We start from the raw sequence: 19,690 nt of genomic DNA, 5'->3' as shown, positions 1-19,690 counted from the left end.
TCGTCCAGTATTTGTATTCTCGTACCTGTTGGTGCAAGTCTGTAAAAATGGCTAAGTTTGTGCTCGCAATTTTCGTCGTTGTAGCTGCTGTAGTTGGATATTTTTTAGTGCAGAAGCTGGAGCTTGAAACTAGAAGCATTTCTTTAAGCGTTGAAATCAGAGGACCGTCCAAAGAAGATATCTTTGCTTCTCTGATTGACCCTTATTTCATAACATCCCTACATCCTCTAGCGTGAGTTGTCAGCTTTTCATTCTAAGCTTAAATCAAATATTAATGCCATTTTTTTCAATATTAATGCGATCTTTGCTTCTCTGATTGACCCTTATCTTATAACATCCCTACATCCTCTAGCGTAAGTTGTCAACTTTTCATTCTAAGCTTATATCAAATATTAATGCGATTTTTAAATAACACTTTAAAGGGGCTGGAGGGAAATATTGCTAAGGGAGTGTCCGTTTATAATCTTGCAGAGGCTGGGGGTGATTTATTTTGAATTTGCTATTTTAAAAACCTTACCCCTGCCCCCCCCCCCCCCCCCCCCCATTTAACTCACAATTCCTGTGCCACTCCCCTTGCGCCCATCAAAAAAGGTACCTTCCTTAAAATAAGATCTTTTATTTATTTCTTAGGGACAATCCAGCTGTTACGGACTTGCAGAAAAGCAAAAATGATATTGGTAATGATCAAGTAACTTATACATATCATGAAGTAATACCAATGTTCGGTATTTATAACCAAAAAACTAGTTTGCCAACAACCATGACGGTTTTGGAGCCTAATTCAATGGTACAGTTCAATGTTTCTGTACACAGTGATCTGTTGAAGGTACACCAGTACTGGGAGTTAACAGATATTGCAGATGGAAGCGTAAAAGTAACAGACAATCTTGCAATCACAAGCTATGGCATTCTAGCAAGATATGCAGCAAGTGAGGCTTTGAAAGCTCACACAATGCTCCTAAACAACCTTAAAAAGAAATTGGAACAATAATGAAATTCAAGCCAATAGGTGACTTGTATTATAGAGTCATTTACTACCATTACAATAATCCCTTGCACCCTTTCTTTTGTTCTGTTAATTAGCACCAATTGTCTTACTATTCGCATGAGGAAATGTAAATTTGAATAGAAAAGAAAATTCATGAAGCATTTTGGTAGTGTTAGTAAAATGATGCCATCATAAATGCAAATGGCCCATATAGTTGAAGATAGTGGAATTGTCATTACGTATGTAATGATTAAGCCATATCTCATGAGGGCAAATAGTGATCCTATTATTGTTATATTAACAAACTGGACAGCATTAGAATATGACGGAAAGAAATTTCAATTGATTTTTATTTAGAATCTCATAACAGTGGGATTTGATTTGATGTATGTGTGTATAGATTACAATTAGCTAGTTATTTCTCTCCTGTGCTTGGAGGGATTTTCTCTGGGTTCTTTGCCTTTCCTAGCTCTCTGCAAAAATCAACTTCTAAATTCCAATTTAAATTCAGTGGTAGAAGAGGCACTCTTTGGAATCACTGTTAATTTCCCATCGTCATCATTGTTGCATCGTCGTCATCATTTGTTATTACATCAAAAACTATTTTTTCTACCATACATAGACTTTGAAATCGACCACTATTAGATCAGGCAATAGGAATATTCAATATTCAATAGTCCACTTGTTTCTATATGCTTTATGTAGTGTTTTGAAATCATAAGGAAATGTTATTTTTTTATTTGGGGGAGTGCTGGGAGATTCAAATTAAATAAACATTTTTAAAATTGGTTTTACCTTTCCTAACTTAATTTGTTTTTAATTTAACACATTGAACTTAATAGCTGTATCTACTTAGAAATTTCTGATTTTCTTTTCCGAGCAGAATTTAAGTTGATCTTTTGTTCCAGTCTTTGATGAAGTAGTTGTAGTTCCTTCAACATTTCCTTTCCTTTGGCAATGTCTTCCATGATGTCATCATCTTCATGAACTTTTAACTCTTGCTCTGAAAATGTTTTCACATCATGTTTTAAGGGTATCTTGTAATTATATTTAATAGTTAGACCCCCAGACATAAAGTCGTTCTTAGTGTCTTAGTGTCGTCACGCAACGCTCATTGCGTGACGACACAAAGAACAGCTGCGGAGGAGAATAACTTACCTTCCGTCTTGTGTGACTCTGCTCTCCGGAAAATCTTGTCAACCACTAGACCAACGCAAATCAATGCGGCTAAAACCCCAATAGAGATGTATATAGCTTCTTTCAAAGCACCCTTGGACTCGATGAAAAGATTAAACGAATGCGTAGTCGTGGAAAAACTGTTGTTCATCCCCTGTTAAGAACATAAGATTTTTCTAGGACTTTATCAAAGCATTATTCTATGCATGGAGAATTCCGGGTTTTACCTAGCTTGTGTGTAGCCTGCCTGACTTTAGCTCCGGTTAAAGAGTTTTGTGTACATTTAAAAAAGGACAATAGTCTAAGAAATAGATCCTGGGTGCTCAAGGGCGGAAAAAAAGCAGGAAAAAAACAAAACAAAACTGAAGAATTAGATGGTTTTTATCGTTTTCCGTTGTGTTGACGGAAGAAACTCAATTAGCCTCCCCCCCCCCCCCCCCCAACTCAATTAGCCCCCTTTCCCCCCAAATATTTTTTTGGCTAGATCCGCCCTTGGTGCTTACCAATTAACCAATCCGCATCCGGTTGGAAATTCATTCGCTAATAATGCAATGAAAAGAGCGGGAAGCTTTGACTTTCGAAAAATGATACACGCGTCAAACGGAAGAACCAAAAAGGGCGGGAAAAGTGGATTACTCCATCAGAAGACCGAGTTTTCCGGAACTTTTCGATCAGAATGATACATACCATTTGTTTTCCAACCAGAATTTCCGGTTGTCCTTGGTAAATGGAAAGCACCCGTCATTTCCTGCGTTTTCTTGTGCTTTAGTCTCCTTTGCAGTCGCTCTTAGTGTCGGTCCGAAAATCCCTCCCCAAAGCGGCTGCAAAGGAGACTACTTGCGCTTGTGCTTGCGTCCGCGGCTCTCGAAAGGCATATACAATCTTAAAGTGTATATCAAGGAAAAAAAATTATATTCAAAATCACTTATATGGGAACAGCGTATTAGCCTGGTTGCAGTATTTTTGTATCTGGTCTTCTGTTTTCAGAGATAAAAATATTTGAAATATCAAAATGCAAATGAGATGACGTAAATTCAAGAATGTGTTACATTTTGCAGTGAAATTTACGACAAGTGAAATAACCTAAAAGTGTCCAAAACCATATATTTCAGTTATAAGGATGATTTGCAAATGGAAAAAAGCAGTACTTTCCACAACAGCATTTTCGTATAATAAATTAGTCTTGAATTTACGTCATCTCATTTGCATATTGATATTTTAAATGTTTATATCTCTGAAAAGAGAAAACCACATACAAAAATACTGCAACCATACTACTACACTGGTCACATGCAAGTGATTTTGAAAATAAAATTTTTCCTTGGTATACACTTTAACACAAAAATACCTGTATTTTCCTTTCAAGTAAATGTTTGGTCATGACTTCCTCGATGCATTCTAAGATTTGTTCGTAGTTGTAGTCGTCGCATTCATCATTTATGATCTTTTCAAAATTCGAAGATATATTGGCAATCAATTGGTACTTGTTGCGGAGCGAAAAATGCTTGCCCTGAAGAATGTGTTGACGAAAGGGGCCCGTCTCGTTCTCGAGGCGTACCCCAGCGGTGTAGCGATCAATGACAATTCCTGGTATGCGTTGGTGACGGAATGCAGTCATAAGCTCGTCGTAATTCTTAAATACTAAATAAAACAGCAATTTGCAAAAATGAGCGATTTTTTTTTTTTTTTTTTTTTTTTTGTATGCAGAAGAAGGTTCATTTTGGCTAGCGGTCTTTCGGCACTGGTAACACCCAACTGGAAGAGAATATAAAGTACTTCATATTCTCTTGCCAACTGATATAACAAAGACCCTGTTGCCGCTAAAACCACTAATGTCACCAACCAAAATGTTGCGTTACCATAGGATGCCGTAACAATGACTAGTTTCGACTAGTACCATGCTCTAAAGTCACGTTGTGTGACTATAGAGTGCGTGACTAAAAAGTATCGTTTACGTGACATGGATTGACTAGTACCTTTTACTTCTGCATTATTATTTCTGGCAAGTTCCTCTTCAAGGCTTTTTGATACCACACCAACCTGCAGCGTAAAAAAATCATTTCAGTTCAAATTCCATATAAATGTGAAAAAACTCAAGTGCTATATTTGACCATTCAATAGGACACTTGCATTATGGGATCATTTACTACCAATACCAAACTCCCTTGAACACTTTCTTTTTGTTCAGTTAATTAGCAGCAATTGTCTTTTGCGCTGTGGTAAAGTGGTAGTCAAACGGCCTATTTCACGAAATCTAGAGAGTTGTACTCACATGAAAACTCAATCTAAACTTAGTTTTGAGACGAAAAAGATTTAGAGAAAACGCATTTATATGATTAAGACTTTTCACAAACCTCTGTCTCGCTTAGCTTGTATTCTGGTTTGATGGAGACAGACGTGAGAGCTGTTGTCACGTTGGCCATGAACACAGCAACCAGGATGAGACCGGCAAAGATCCAAATAATAGCAAAACAGCGCCCTGCTACTGAACGAGGACATTTATCTCCGTATCTGAGGTAAAGCAATTCCAAGATGGCCGTTAAACGGAATGGATGGATGAACGAATCAATGAAAAATCCCTCTAGCTGAATTTTCATATATCCATACGTACCCCACGGTTGTCATAGAGATGAAAGCCCACCAAAAACCTTCCCATGGTCCTCTGGCAAAAGACCTCGGAAACTCTTTTCGGTTGCCAATCACTTCCTGAATCGAAGAACATTTGAATTTAAGAATCAAGCCTACATGGAATAGACCAAATTCAAAACTCGCGCCGATGTGAGGCTTAAGTTGTGAACAAAGGAATCTTGCGTGATTCGTGACTTTTGAATCACGCCAGATTACTTTGAGTCACGCCAGATCCCTTTGTTCACAACTTAAGCCTCACATCGGCGCGAGTTTTGAATTTGGTCTATAGCTTACGGTAGCCTAGCGCACTCGCCACCCACCTCTGGGGCCTTGGGTTTGATTCCTGGAGTCAATATCTCGTATGTGAGTGCTGTGAGTAGTGTCGTTAGGTCACATACTTGATGCGAGGGTTTATCTCCGGATCCTCCGGTTTTCCTCCCTGCAGGAAACCTAACAATCTAATCTCCAATTCGATCTGTGAGTTAGCCGTGCATGCTCTGACTATGATCAGCCCAGAGGTTGTTTCAGGGTTCGATCTGTGAGTTAGCTATGCCCTGACTTTGATCAGCCCAGAGGTTTTTTTAGGGTTCGATCTGCTGTGCGTTAGCCGTGGCTTAACTGATAACCCCAGAGGTTGTTTCAGGATAAGGAGGTTTACTCACCGAAAGTAATCGTGAGATTGATCAAATTATAAAAATTTAAGACAATTGGTGGCAATAAAATGAACAAGAGAAGAACAAATGTGCACTGCGGGATTGCATGATGACGTCACGGGGCTGTCTATTTTCAATAGGACGTTTGCATGATGGCGTCATTTGACTCCAACTACCATAATGCTTCGCGAATTTTCTTTCTTATTCAAATTTGTATTTCCCTATGAGAATAGTAAGACAATTGGTGCTAATTAACTGAATAAAAGAAAGTGTGCAAGGGAGTCTGGTAGTAGAGGTCAGTGACGCCATCATGCAAACGTCCTATAGAGGCTTTGCACCATCACTTGACGGCAGCCATGACAGTAGGCACTAGGAACAATAGAATATGGTTTAATCTAATTTACTTGAGAAAGAATTCAGTTTTCCATTGAAGAATCACTATATTAGAGAGTTTTACATTGACTTTTTTTCTTCCCGCAAACGGCAAACGTGACCACGTTTTCATTGTTTTCCTGTATTTTACTTTACCTTTTACAAACCTTCTCACCAAAGACAAATATTCTTTTGTTTTTCTACTACTTAGACTTTTTTGCGATTCTTTTTAAGCTATTTAAAATAATTTTTAAATGGTCAACTGACGTTTCACGTTTGCCGTGAACGTAAATCTAAAACTCTCTATTGTTGTGGATGCAATCTATCATGGCTGCCACCATATCACGTGATAGTGCAAAGTCTCTATTCCCGACTCACCATCAACCAGATCAGTATCCCTGCCATTCCAGATAGGATCAGTGACAAAGCTAACAAAGGCCAAGACTCCCGCAACGTGTTCATACACACTTCTCCTGGGCTTGGGGTTTGTGGTGCTACAAGGAATTCCAGTCCTGGGTGATCTCCAATGACCTCACTTGGAGCCGAACCTTGGTAAAGCAATAGACCGTTTCCTCAAGGCTGCGTGCGCATCCAGATTTAAGGAACTTGGCGGGCCACGATACCAGAGCACGAGCTTTATGATGAGTATTATCATGCATTGCTATGCTTTTTTTTTCGATAAGAATTCATAAAATTGATTATTCTAGATCTCCTCTTTAAATATAAAACTGGTTTCTCTGTTTTACCGCTGAATTTGCTTTTTTCAGTTTTATGGCCCGTCAAGTTGGATGGGCACGCAGCCTTGAGAAAATGGTCTATACGAAAGCCGTATTAACCATTATGCATGGTAATATGATCATCATCAGCAGCAGCGTCCTCATCCTCATCATATGCACCACCATCATCGTCATTATCCCCAACCCAACATCAAAATCATGCAACATCATCATTATCAATATCACCACTGAATCATCACCACCAGTATCATCACCAGTATCATCATGATCACTATTATCATCCCCACTATCATCAACATCATCACTATCACCACCATCATCATCATTATCAAGTTCCATCATCATCATCAATATTATCATCATCATCATCAATATAATTATCAAGTTCCATCAACATCATCAATATCATCATCATCAATATCATTATCAAGCATTCCATCATCATCATCATCAATATCATCATCATCATCAATATCATTATCAAGTTTCATCATCATCAATATCATCATCATCATCAATATCATTATCAAGTTCCATCGTCATCATCAATATCATCATCATCATCATCATCAATATCATTATCAAGTTCCATCATCATCATCAATATCATCACCCGGTTAGTTAGCTCAGTTAGTAAGAGCGTCGGTCTGTTGTGCGAGGCGAGGCGATGCAAGCACATGCGCAAGTACTCTCCTTTACAGCCGCAGAGGGATTTTCGGACACTAAGACCTGCCAACCGGTTGACTTAGTTTGTTGAGCATCGGACTTTCGGTCGTGGTTCGAGTCCCGCGGCCGGACCAACCGCAGGGTCTTAAAATAACTGAGGAGAAGGTGCTGCCTTTATAATTATATCTGCAAATGGTTAGACCTTCAAGTCTTCTCGGACAAGGACTTAACCGTAGGCCCCGTCTGTCTTCATTATAAAACCCTGTATAAGACGGACGTAAAAGATCCACTGAAGACACTGTTGACGACCATCTTCAGTATCGATCGAGGGCCACAAGTTAATCAGTTAACAAAATTACTGTCACGTTTCACCCTCATTAAATAAAGTCTTCAATCAATCAATCAATCAATCGTCATCATCATCATTATCAATGTCAGTTTATCATTATTATCAATATCATCAACATCATCATCAATATATATATATATTATTGTCTTTATACTTACCATACTCTCTGATCGAAGTAAAAGCAATCTCACTTGAAGCCGAACGTTTTTAAAGCAATACCAATATTGTATTAAAAAATTCACGATAATATCATCATCATCATCATCGTGCCTTTATACTTACCATACCGTCCGATCAAAGGAAAACCAATATCAGTTTGGTTGGCCTTAAATAGTTTTTTGAGCTCACTTTCGCTTGACGTTTTACGAAACGTGATTGGGTTTTTAAGGCTCCGTTGAATTATCTCATCACGTAGCTGTTGGATGACTTTTGATTGAAAATCATTTGAGACGTTCCCAACATAAGGCGGCCTATGAGATAGATATAAATATGGATAAAATATTATTTCTGGGAACAGTCAAGAAAAGTGACAAAAATCAACTACTATAAATTCTAATTCGATCTTTTGGCTTTCACCCAGTTGGAGCCTAGCTCTGTTGTGATCGATTGTCCCACGCTGTGATACAACAGCTATAGCTTAATAGAAGTGACTGAGAGTGTGAGTCACTTGATCAGTCGGTCAGTCGGTCAGTCGGTCAGTCGGTCAGTCGGTCAGTCGGTCAGTCGGTCAGTCGGTCAGTCGGTCAGTCGGTCAGTCGGTCAGTCGGTCAGTCGGTCAGTCGGTCAGTCGGTCAGTCGGTCAGTCGGTCAGTCGGTCAGTCGGTCAGTCGGTCAGTCGGTCAGTCGGTCAGTCGGTCAGTCGGTCAGTCGGTCAGTCGGTCAGTCGGTCAGTCGGTCAGTCGGTCAGTCGGTCAGTCGGTCAGTCGGTCAGTCGGTCAGTCGGTCAGTCGGTCAGTCGGTCAGTCGGTCAGTCGGTCAGTCGGTCAGTCGGTCAGTCGGTCAGTCGGTCGATGAGTGAATGGAAATAAAAGGATGTGTAAACAAAGTAACTTCTTTTCACAAACCATGGAAGAACAGCCACTGAAACTGGAATCGAATCACAATGACGGTGATCGTTGTTTGAATCTGCCGTACCATCAACTCCAGTGGGTTGCTGGCTAGACTGCGTCATCTGGGTGGACACTACCAGAATCACAAAGATGCTTAGAGCCATCAGAGAAAGTCAGCGGATTTGATTGACGGTCACCCTAGGAATTAAAAGCAAATGCATTATTGGAGTCTACCAATCAAAATGCACGGAGAATATCTTCTATTCAATCACAGCCGGGCTGGACATGGAAGCCATTTCAAAGTTTTAAGTTCAATCCCTACGAAAATAGCGCGAATGAAACCGTTAAAAAGGTTCTATTGCGCTTGAACCCGTTTCTATCAAATTTTGGGCTCCCTGTGGAGTATTTGCACAGTAAGTAACCATGGTAAATTTACTTCGATTTAGCCAATCGAATGGTCATGGCAAATTGGTCATTGAGAGGTTGTTCGCAAATAGAGGTTGTTCGCGTAATAGAGGCTCTACTGTACCAGAAAAGACGAAATTATTTGATTTTTTACAAGTATTTTTCAAATGCATGGCTTTGAACCACAAGGCTCCTCGCCCCGAAAATTCTCATCCAACCAACCACACTGACGGCCGGAGACAGTAAATTTTTTTTAAACACTAAGAAATGACAACGATTTGACCATCTGTTAGTTGGGAGTTTTTGTTTTCACATTGCAGTGCTTTGAAAGCTCTATTTGAAATTTATTTGTCGAAGACAAGAATGGCAGAATTCGAATTTTTAATGACGGTTTGACATTTTTTTCGAAAAAATTTTCGCATGATTTTCAGCAGAAATGTCGTATTTTCACAAGCTTTTCACGGTGTCGTTTTTCTTTTTCAATAATAAAAATCTATTTTATATCGGAAAATCACCAGAACTTGAAGAACTAACGTTACTACACTGGCGGATCGGGATTGTTACTATTATTTAGAGGCATTTCGTTAAGACTCTTAACGTCATATCATATAAGAACACACGGCTATTTTTTGTCATGAATCCTGCCTTAATGTTTTACTCCCTATTGCAAATATTCACTTATTCTCGCTTTTGTACAAGCAGCTGTTACATAAATAAAGTCCTTAAGAGTTCAAAAATACACGTTTACCATTCAGAGCCTAACCTTTATTGCAAGTTGAAGAACCGCTGCCTGAAAGACTTTACATAGCCAAGTATCCAGGGGAAAGAGGGACTGATAGCTATCTTGCTTGAAGTGTTTTGCCTTCGAGCATCGAGCAGTAGCAAGCCTCCAACTAAAAAAATAATAATTTGCAAATTACTCAGTGCCCAGAAAGGAACACTGAACACTTAATTTGTCAAACTAATTCAAAAGCCATGCAAACGAAAATTTTCATTGGTCAATTCACAACTTGCAATTTATTCAAACGTTGTCAATTTTTTTCTCGCGAATGAAAAATTAAAATGCCGAAGAAAAGTCAAGGAACACCCATTTTGGTGGCAAGTAATTATTTAAATATGACGAATTTCTACAAAATTTTTCTTGTAGTTTGACATGCAGCCGGCCGGAGAGATTGTAGCCTCCCGACCGACAATTGAAAACGAATGTACCTGCAAAGGGGGCAAGAAATTAAAGTTTGGTGAGTCTAATTTGGCGAGTCTAATCTTTTCATCAGTCCAAGAAAACTCTATCTATATTTTTATATTTTGTAATTTTTTTCTTAATTTTCTTAACTCTGGAAGCTCAACAATCCATCCAATGTTAAAAGGCCATACTTTGATAGTTGCCTACTATCAGTCTCATCAGACGTGGCTCGATCAAATGATTGAATTTCAGTCGAAGCAGTATTACCATTTATTCTGTTCCATCTGCCGTTTGTTAATTTAAATTTAAACTCCACCGTTAATATTGCTTGTCTAAGGGTCAGATATCGCATGTATATCAGACAGACAGACAGACAGACAGACAGACACTGACAGACTGACAGACAGACAGACAGACAGACAGACAGACACTGACAGACAGACAGACAGACACTGACAGACTGACAGACAGACAGACAGACAGACAGACACTGACAGACTGACAGACTGACAGACAGACAGACACTGACAGACTGACAGACTGACAGACAGACAGACAGACAGACAGACACTGACAGACAGACAGACACTGACAGACTGACAGACAGACACTGACAGACAGACACTGACAGACAGACAGACAGACACTGACAGACTGACAGACAGACAGACAGACAGACACTGACAGACTGACAGACTGACAGACAGACAGACAGACACTGACAGACAGACAGACACTGACAGATAGATAGAAAAAGAAATTTTCCGAGAATTTTTCTCACTTTTAAAAATTATTAAGAAATCACCTAATAAGTATTAACTTTTTAAAATAATATATGAATTATTACTATTCGTCAGGATGTAATTCTTAATATTCAATCCAATTTCCAAAAAATAAAATGGTCTTCGATGATACATACAAGTTAAATAGCATTAGAATATTACAACTTCCTTAGCTGTAAGCATAAGATTTTTCCCATCTTCCGTTTTGGCCAATATTGCAATCTGCTTTCTGCCACCTGCTTCGTGCTCGGTATTTCCTTTTCCGGTAGTTACGTCATAGAAATACCGGAAGTCATGGTTTAACGCATGCGTATTGTTAACACTTGGCTGGGGGTCGGTTGATGCGTTGCACGGCCAGCAAAGCGAAGGCGTTGTTCGCCATCTTGGTTTGAACTTTAAAGCCGGAATTTCCTTAGACTACGTTGTCATTCCAATCTTTTTACTGAGCCAAAACGTTCTTCGATATTTCCTTAATACACCATGTCGATTAGACGGCAGATGAAAAATGTTGTGAAGAATTATTCCAATTCTGAAGTGAAGGTCCGTGAGGCGACGTCTAATGATCCATGGGGACCCTCGAGTTCATTGATGTCAGAAATAGCCGATGCTACATACAATGTCGTTGCATTTTCAGAGATAATGGCAATGATATGGAAACGTTTAAATGATCACGGTAAAAACTGGAGGCATGTTTACAAAGCACTTGTTTTACTGGATTATATAATCAAGACTGGGTCTGAAAGAGTTGCCCAACAATGTCGCGAAAACATCTTTGTGATTCAGACGCTGAAGGATTTTCAATTTATCGACAAAGATGGAAAAGACCAAGGGATGAATGTAAGGGAGAAAGCAAAACAACTCGTAGCTCTGCTTAAAGATGAAGAGAGACTGAAAAACGAACGACAAAGAGCTTTGAAAGCCAAGGAGAGATTCGCTCAAGCAAGTGGTGGAATCGGCAGTGATTCTCTAAGGGGCGGTAAATTGAGGAGTGAATCTGGAGGAAGCTTAACAGATATTCGCCAGGCATCTACAGGGGATACTGCCCTTCCTACAAGTCGATCGTGGGAACCAGAGCGAAAAAATGCACCTAGTGATATTGAAAATTGCAGGCCAGCAAATGCCAATGAGGAAGAACTGCAATTACAGCTGGCACTGGCTCTAAGTAAACAAGAGGCAGATGAAACCACACAAATCGATCAACACGATGATGAGAGGCTAAAAATGGCTCTTTCAGAGAGTCAAAAAGATGACTCTTTTCAAGATGGAGCGATAGGAGTAGCAGCAGATCCATGGGGAACAACGACAACAACACAAGTGTCTAGCACCTTACAGTCTGACCCATGGGGTACAGGGAGTCAGCAAGTGCCACAACCATCTGCAGATCCATGGGGTACCCCGGCGATGCCTGTATCATCAGATCCATGGGGTACATCAGACATTACACCGGTTTCTTCAGCTCCTATGGTTGCATCTGCACCAGCTGACCCGTGGGGTACTCCTTCTCAACCTCCTGCTTCTGTTCAAAGTGACCCCTGGGGTACCCCCTCATTACCAGTAGCACAAAGTAACCCGTGGTCATCAACAAATGGTCAATCTAACACCTCTGCTGGATTTGATCCCTTCAGTCAGCCTACATCTACCACTCCTGCAATGGGTACCACTTCCTTGATGGATGGCTTTGGTAACCCACCTATGGCAGCATCACAACCATCTAGTGACCCCTTTGGTGCGTCAAATGTTGACCAAAACCAACTAGCTAATCAGAAAAAAAATCCAGAAGATTTCCTAGGTGGTGGCTTACCCAAAAGTCTTGTAGACCTGGATCTTCTTGCTTCGACAAAGGATTCTGCTCCCAACCCATTTTTGAGTAACACACAATCTGAACAAACTAAGTCAAACAATCCGTTCCTGCAAGAGAAACCACAACAGCCTACACTTAATCAGCTACGGCACCAGAACATCTCTGCCCCAGTGGCGGGTGTGGGGAGTACATCATTTGGCGCCAGTGATAACATACTGTTACCTGCCCCTCTTATACCCAGTTCTTCGACAGGAGGCTCAAATCCAAATCCTAATAATCCATTCATGTGAAAAGGTCATGGGAAGAATCTAGTAAGTCATATCTTAAATACTCAGAATTCACAGTAAGGTATATTGCTATAGAATCATCATTTATGGGTGGAGTTTGTCACAGATCACTGTCATGTGATTGATTATTCAGGAAAGGATTGGAAGATTTTCTCATCAATGAATTCCTATACAATTTAACTGCCAGTTTTTGACAAGTCTTGTAATAATTCCCGGGGGGTACTCCCCTATATTCGCTATACGGGTACGTGCCACCAAACAGGGTATGGTTTTCAGCGATTTTTACTCTGGAAAAGGGTCAGGGTTCAGAGGGCTCAGCAGCACATCCCTACCCTAAACGGGCAAGAGTACCCTCCCCCCCCCCCAGGTAATAATTCAGTGTTGTCTGGTTGGTGTCATAATATAAATGGATGATAATCCAACCATCTTAAAAAACCATCAAATGGTTGGGAAAGTCTTGCATTTTATTACTTCATGGAAAAATTGGCCCAAAAAATCTAGTACTAAGTTTTTTCTTTTCTTGAAGGTGCATGGATTCTAGCAGATGGAAAGTCCTGGACTACCTTCAGAAAGCTCTAGCTGAATTTCAATACTTCAGCTTCATAATCATGGAATCTGACGGCCATGTAGTTAAAATATACAGTGAAGAAAAATCAGAGGTTTTTTATTCTGATATCTTCCATTTTCAACAGACTAACATTTGTATCTTTGACAATGCCGAAGGTCTCTAAAGAAGTTATAATGCACACAAGATCCTCCAGGAACATTGCTTAGTATCTGTAACTATTCAATAATGCTTGTGAGATACTCAAATAGTTTGTCAAGTGGCTTCAAAGCAGTTTTAGTGGCCTGAAATTACAGTTACTGCAGTTTGTGATATTCTGCAAACTCGGTAATTTTTGCAAGCTGCACACTCAAATTTGGTTTTTCACTGCCACGAATCAAAAATAATCAGTCAGTACCTATTATATTTTTGACTGGCAGTCGTTGAAACCAATTTTGCAACGAGCTGTTGAAATGTCCGAGTTTGTAGAATATCAAAAAATGTTGGGCAAATTTAGGGTCAAATTTCTTAATTTTGATAGTGTGTGGAACTGATTTCATTGTGTGTAAAAATGCCCCAAGGTACTCGCAAAGACATTTTTTAGTCAACCATTCTTTGTCACATTGGTAGATATCTTGAATTAAAGGATTATATACCAATATGGCTACTTTCACATAAAGTTGACTAAAATTGAAATACCTAGAAATAATTATTACACATATGGCTTTATATTTATAAAAGTGTCTAAAAAATTTTGTGCTTTTGGCAAAGACTGGGTATTCACTCAAGAGGGCGAGAATCATATATCCATTTGACATCCCGTCCCTAGTTTTTTTTATTTGTTTATACTGTAATTAGCTTTAGATTTTTGATATTGATTGTTTTGGTCCTTTTTGGGAATCAAGCTTCTCTCCCTCGATCCCTTTTTGCACACTTCACTTTTCAGCTAATTGTTTGGCCAGGTTTGACTATGGTTCTGACATAAGCCTGCTTTGGAAACCATTTACGCTGTTTACAAAGCTTGGAATTCTGCTTTAATTTTAAAACCTGCTGCTACAGAGAATGCAGGGAGTTATTGACTGTGGATGACAAATTGAAAAGAACAGTACTGTAGCCTTCAAAGAAATCAAGTTCTCAAAACTGCTCCAAGAAAGACAATCATAATATTAGTCTTTTTACTTTTTCCTGCAAGAGGGTTTTCATTTATTGTCTTCCGTATACAAAGATAGGAACAATTCTGTAAAAATATTTAGGATTATTCTTGGGATAGGTTCTAAAAATTTAATTTTCTATATTTGTATGTTTGGTTTAATTTTCCTTTTTGGTCAGGTCAGAGGTTGTTCCAGGGTATTGATAGAATTTGATTGGGTACGATACAGTATTATATGAACTTGATCTTTCTTATTATCTGTTGTTTTTTCATTTTTCTGCTGCAAGAATGATGTGCAAGGTATGATTTTTATTACACTTTTCATTGACGGCAGTTAAAAATAAAAAAAGGGATTGACATGTCAAAGTTTATTTAATATCTAAAATATGCTAAAATTAATTCACAGCCTTCCTACAATTTGGCTCTTTCATTAGCAGTAATAAATAAAAGCCCTAAAGCTGCTTATTCAAAAGGTTCCAGAGTATGTATCAAACCATTTAGTGTAAAATACTGTAGGTTTTGTGAAAAAGTGAAACTCAAACACTTGAATGTACTTCATGTTAAAAAAAATAAAATAAAGACAAACATACCCAAGGGTGAAACCCGTTGTCTTTGTTCACTCATTCGTTATTTCTTTCTTTCCTTTATTTATTTTTGGAAAGCATTACAAATGTTTATAACAGCGGTTCCTGTTTGAGTTTGGAATGAGGTCCTTAATTGAGTCTGAAATGGCTTCCTCTCTTGCCAAATAAAAAATATGGTACTTGTAAATACACTGAGGAATCAGTGCTCAGGCCAAACAAAGGAACAAGTGTGTTTCCTGTTGCATGAGAAAAGTAATTGGGGTTGGTAGATCAGATTTTTTTACTGGTACAACAGTGGAAATGAGCTTACTGGGAACCCTGTGGTGCATTTGGGAATGAAAAAAATATTAGGGTTGTCAAAGATCGGCAAGAAAATTAGGGTCGGTTGCACAACAGAAAACACATCTATCTTTTTGATTGGCCTCATACTTTAATTGCTTTCTGGGATTGACTGACTGTATAAAGATTCTTAGGAACCATTCTTGGGTACTTTTCTTAGTCCTGATCTAAACACCTATGAAAAAAATTACTAGGTTTCCCTTACACTAAAGAAAAAAACTACAAACTCACAGCAAGTACATATTTACATTTTGTACGAATGATAATGACACTGAGAAGAGCTCCAACTGAAAATCTGGACTAAAGGAAAGTCAAAATTGTGATTTATGTTTCTTGAAGCTAAAGAGAAATTCTTACAAACGATCTCTGATGAAGGAACATGTAGGAATATACTCTGGTAAAAGCCTTGGATTTATATCCAATAGCTAAGGTGTTTGTATACAGTAGCTAAGGTGACTGTATACAGACTTGCAGAAGATGAAAACAGATTAGATGTAAAACAAGCCTGTGATCAACCTGAACATCCTCTGCATCCACAGATAACACATTCTACGATTTTGCCCTGATGAAGAAAAATCAGAGAAGATTGTTAAAGTTATGCTTTGAATTTGGTTTAACAGATAAATAATTGAAAATTACTGTAATAAGCATAGACAAGATTATTAGCAACAAAGCAAGATATATAAATATGCAGTGTACATCTAGATGTTGCTTAGACTTGCCACAGATTGACCTCTCTAGTTACCAGCCAAGTTCTTATTCAATGAAGCAAGAATAGACCTCAACATCTAGCTTGCCGAGCATATAATGTTTTCCAAATTCAAACCATATGTCATTCCCCAGGGGAAATGAATATGGATAAATATTCATATGAATACAATTTGATCAAAGAATCTTATTCTCAAGAGAATGTCATGTTGGCTGAAATGGAAAAACACTTTCGCCAAGCTAAAGAGGTTTATTTCCCAACGTCAGTAAAGAGGGACTAAAACTTTGGTTTGGCTTGTTCTTAGTTGTATATCCCATTAAGGGGAGTTTAATGCAGTGTTTCAATTTAGATTTAGAAATGTCACTCACCTCTTCCAGTTTACTCTTTGGTACTCTACAGATACAGTTTGAGCCAAAGTTAGTATCCCTTGTCTGGATACATCGGAGGCAACACAAGTTTTCATACCCTTGTTTTTTCCATTTTGCTATCAAGTTTTTGTCTGCATATCCTTCTTTCAGACAAAATTCATATAATTCTAAAAGAAACCATAATTCATTTTTTAATGATGAGATTTTAAAAGATAATATAGCACAAATACAAGAAAATTATCAATCAAGATTAGTGTTTAGTAATAAACTTGCCTGTTAACTCTGGGGTCTTGGGTTTGATTCTTATACTCAGCATCACGTGTAAGTAGAGTTTTTTAGGTCTCTCAATTGATTTGAGGGTTTCCCTGGGTTCTCTGGTTTTCCTACCTTCGCAAACTAAACAGGCTAAACTCTAATTCAATCTAAGCCATGCTCAGACTACAATCAGTCCAGAGGTTTGATCTGTGAGTTAGCTGTGCCCTGGCTTAGATCAACCCAGCAAGTGCTTCACCCTTTATCTCTGAGTCAGCCGTGCCCTGACTTTTATCAGCCCAGAGGTTGTTTTAGGGTTTCATCTGTGTGAGTTACCCGTGCCCTGACTTAGGTCAGCATTATTTTAGTTTTTGATGAAATTGTTTGCTTAGGCTTTGAAATCGAAATAATAAGTTGAAAAATTTTACCAACCTTTACTGATGGCTTTTCGTTTGTAATATAAATCATAGACATAGCGAGATTTTTGGTGATGAATTCTAAGAAAGAAAAATATCGAATTAAACCTCTTTACAAAACTAACTGATATAATTATATGATATATGATGTCAAAATAAAATAATAGAAATAAAAAAAAAAATCATTGCCAAATCTTTCATAAATTATCAACATTTTCTAGAAGAATGTCTCTCTTTTCAGGTCCATCGCTCCCCTTTCAGGGTCCTAATGATGGGCCTGCTTTTTGCCTAACAAATAATTTAATTACAAGATGTTGATATATGATACAAATATTATAAACTAACCTGAAAATTGGCCATAAACCCTCTACTTTTCTCTTTCCCTCATGTGGGTCTGTCTCAGCTATATGCAAAAAAAACGTTTATAAATCTTACTTATTGTATGTTTGTAGAATTTGGTGTCAATGTTAACAAATGTTACTACATGTACATTTTGAAGAACTCATACAAAAAAATGTTGTGTTGAAAGTGGTAGAGATGATGGTGGCTATGAAGATGTGAGAATGATAGGTAATGATGATAAATGATGGTGGTGATGGTGGTGGTACAGTAGTGAAGATGATGACAGTGGTGATGTTGGTGATGATAATAGTGATCATGATGATGGTGATGTTGTAAATGATGATTGTGGTGATGATGATGATAGTTATGATGATGGTAATAATAATGGTGGTGATGAGAATGGTGATGATAACAATGATAATGGTAATGAAATGGTTGCTAAAATATCAATGCTTTTCACCAACTACTTAGATACCTGAAAGAAAATCCCTTCCCTTCAAGTTAAAATAAATGTTTTAAGATGAACTTCAAATATAAACTACACAATTTCCAATTACGTTAATTCAGTATCTTCACGTGTATAAAACGCAAATAAGCAAAAACCTTTGACGTTGCTTTCACTATTTTTTTTTTGGCCCAAAGAAAAACCAACATCTTTTAAAAGCAAAAATCAAAATCTATTAAGGCAAAGGTGTCAATGAATTGTGCTTTTTAGCTTTTTATACCAATAAAACTTGAACTTGATGTCACAAAATATTCGTGTTCTTTGACGAAAACTTCGCCACAACACAACGCATTTCAAGTCTTACCTTCTCTCATCTTTTGGTCCAATTCATCTAACGTCGGTTCAATCAGCTCCCAACCTTCTGGAGGAGGCTTTCTACTTCGTCTAACTTTCGGCATAATGCAGATTTAATAGAAAATTCTTTGAAAATAATCGTCAAACTTCAAAACCTGTGCTTTTAGTTTTGAGAAAATTCGTTCGTAGTGACTCGCGCATGCGTTTGATTCATATCAGCTGGGCAAGAGTAATGCTGGCTCGTGTCCTGGGGTAATAAAATATTTCCCTTGGGGGGCAGAGAAGGGAATAGATTTTTTTCTCTTTCCTCCTTACTAAGAAGGAAAGGGGTGTTCTGCTGGGATCTGAAAGGGGTATTCGGCTGTTTATGACAAAAAACTCAAATTTGTAGACCCTGTTTATGACAAAAGATATAATTAATTGCACTGAGTTCCTGTTTCAATTATCATGTCAACTCTCGTATTGTTTTTTTTTTTGGGCGACCATGATAACCAGTTTCAGGTCAATATGAAAGTAGAATCCCTGAATATGACAGGAAACTCAGGGAGAACTTGGAACTTGAGTGGAATCGCATACCCTGTTTATGACAAGAAGCTTGAAAAACCATATACCCTGTTCAGCGGATCATCCCCGTATAGTCCATATATGGGAGTACCCCCTCCCCCCCCCCCCCCCCCCCTCCCAGACCAGGATTTTGAGACAAAAGAACACTTCAAATTTTCATATATTATCTTTATTACATTAATTTTATTTTACATCTTCAAATTCAAGATAAAATGTATATTATTCATAACTTCTAGCTTTACCATCAATAATATTTATCTAATATACACTAATTTTTCATAATGAATTGATAAAACTTTTCAATAATCAATTTTTGTCAGTCAGCCGTTTTCCTAGTTTAAGATCAAAGATATACAGGGCTGTCAACTCTCCCGGATAAACCGGGAGTCTCCAGATTTTGGACCGTATCTCCGGGTCTCCAGATTAGAGTATCAGATCTCCCGTATAATCCCTGAAGCTGACCATTTCTTGTGAGACTAGACTTTCACAACCATAAAATTCCAATTATTTTATGTTGTTTGTGTTATTTTTACATCGCTTACAAAAT

At 38.2% G+C, this 19,690-nt stretch overlaps 4 protein-coding genes across 4 annotated transcripts; 2 read left to right on the top strand and 2 right to left on the bottom strand.

The window, feature by feature from the left end:
* The first annotated feature begins 4 nt into the window (after window positions 1-4).
* Window positions 5-1,777, top strand: LOC116306062 (uncharacterized). Its single transcript, XM_031716094.2, has 2 exons — window positions 5-232; window positions 631-1,777. Exons 1-2 carry the CDS (start codon window positions 48-50, stop codon window positions 989-991), a joined length of 546 nt encoding a protein of 181 aa, XP_031571954.2. The 5' UTR covers window positions 5-47; the 3' UTR covers window positions 992-1,777.
* Window positions 1,322-9,908, bottom strand: LOC116299313 (uncharacterized). Its single transcript, XM_089032073.1, has 10 exons — window positions 9,787-9,908; window positions 8,634-8,816; window positions 7,852-8,039; window positions 6,196-6,365; window positions 4,776-4,870; window positions 4,519-4,675; window positions 4,141-4,204; window positions 3,513-3,805; window positions 2,147-2,318; window positions 1,322-1,991 (listed from the first exon to the last, which is right to left on the bottom strand). Exons 2-10 carry the CDS (start codon window positions 8,780-8,782, stop codon window positions 1,837-1,839), a joined length of 1,443 nt encoding a protein of 480 aa, XP_088888199.1. The 5' UTR covers window positions 8,783-8,816; window positions 9,787-9,908; the 3' UTR covers window positions 1,322-1,836.
* A 1,408-nt stretch (window positions 9,909-11,316) lies between these two features.
* LOC116299297 (epsin-2) lies at window positions 11,317-15,372 on the top strand. The gene is made up of 2 exons (XM_031707927.2): window positions 11,317-13,100; window positions 13,603-15,372. Exon 1 carries the CDS (start codon window positions 11,469-11,471, stop codon window positions 13,077-13,079), a length of 1,611 nt encoding a protein of 536 aa, XP_031563787.1. The 5' UTR covers window positions 11,317-11,468; the 3' UTR covers window positions 13,080-13,100; window positions 13,603-15,372.
* Window positions 15,124-18,770, bottom strand: LOC116299298 (protein BUD31 homolog). The gene is made up of 5 exons (XM_031707928.1): window positions 18,590-18,770; window positions 17,784-17,841; window positions 17,455-17,519; window positions 16,771-16,937; window positions 15,124-16,255 (listed from the first exon to the last, which is right to left on the bottom strand). Exons 1-5 carry the CDS (start codon window positions 18,681-18,683, stop codon window positions 16,205-16,207), a joined length of 435 nt encoding a protein of 144 aa, XP_031563788.1. The 5' UTR covers window positions 18,684-18,770; the 3' UTR covers window positions 15,124-16,204.
* Between the last annotated feature and the right edge of the window lie 920 nt (window positions 18,771-19,690).

This window comes from Actinia tenebrosa, unplaced genomic scaffold, assembly GCF_029948245.1.
Source record: "Actinia tenebrosa isolate PJP-AT-01 unplaced genomic scaffold, QUT_ActTen_1.0 PGA_scaffold17__23_contigs__length_9995812, whole genome shotgun sequence".
NCBI lineage: Eukaryota > Metazoa > Cnidaria > Anthozoa > Actiniaria > Actiniidae > Actinia > Actinia tenebrosa.
This window is presented reverse-complemented; position numbering and strand designations above follow the sequence as displayed.

Coding starts and splice junctions, on each gene's coding strand:
- LOC116299313 (XM_089032073.1), bottom strand. CDS start 8,782: ATGGCTCTAAGCATCTTTGTGATTCTGGTAGTGTCCACCCAGATGACG. Junction 6,366..7,851: donor TCCTTTGATCGGACGGTATG/GTAAGTATAAAG, acceptor TGCTTTACCAAG/GTTCGGCTCCAAGTGAGGTC. Junction 4,871..6,195: donor GGATACTGATCTGGTTGATG/GTGAGTCGGGAA, acceptor TCTTCGATTCAG/GAAGTGATTGGCAACCGAAA.
- LOC116306062 (XM_031716094.2), top strand. CDS start 48: ATGGCTAAGTTTGTGCTCGCAATTTTCGTCGTTGTAGCTGCTGTAGTT. Junction 233..630: donor ACATCCCTACATCCTCTAGC/GTGAGTTGTCAG, acceptor TTTATTTCTTAG/GGACAATCCAGCTGTTACGG.
- LOC116299297 (XM_031707927.2), top strand. CDS start 11,469: ATGTCGATTAGACGGCAGATGAAAAATGTTGTGAAGAATTATTCCAAT.
- LOC116299298 (XM_031707928.1), bottom strand. CDS start 18,683: ATGCCGAAAGTTAGACGAAGTAGAAAGCCTCCTCCAGAAGGTTGGGAG. Junction 17,520..17,783: donor GGTTTATGGCCAATTTTCAG/GTTAGTTTATAA, acceptor TTTCTTTCTTAG/AATTCATCACCAAAAATCTC. Junction 16,256..16,770: donor CAAAGAGTAAACTGGAAGAG/GTGAGTGACATT, acceptor TTTCTTCATCAG/GGCAAAATCGTAGAATGTGT.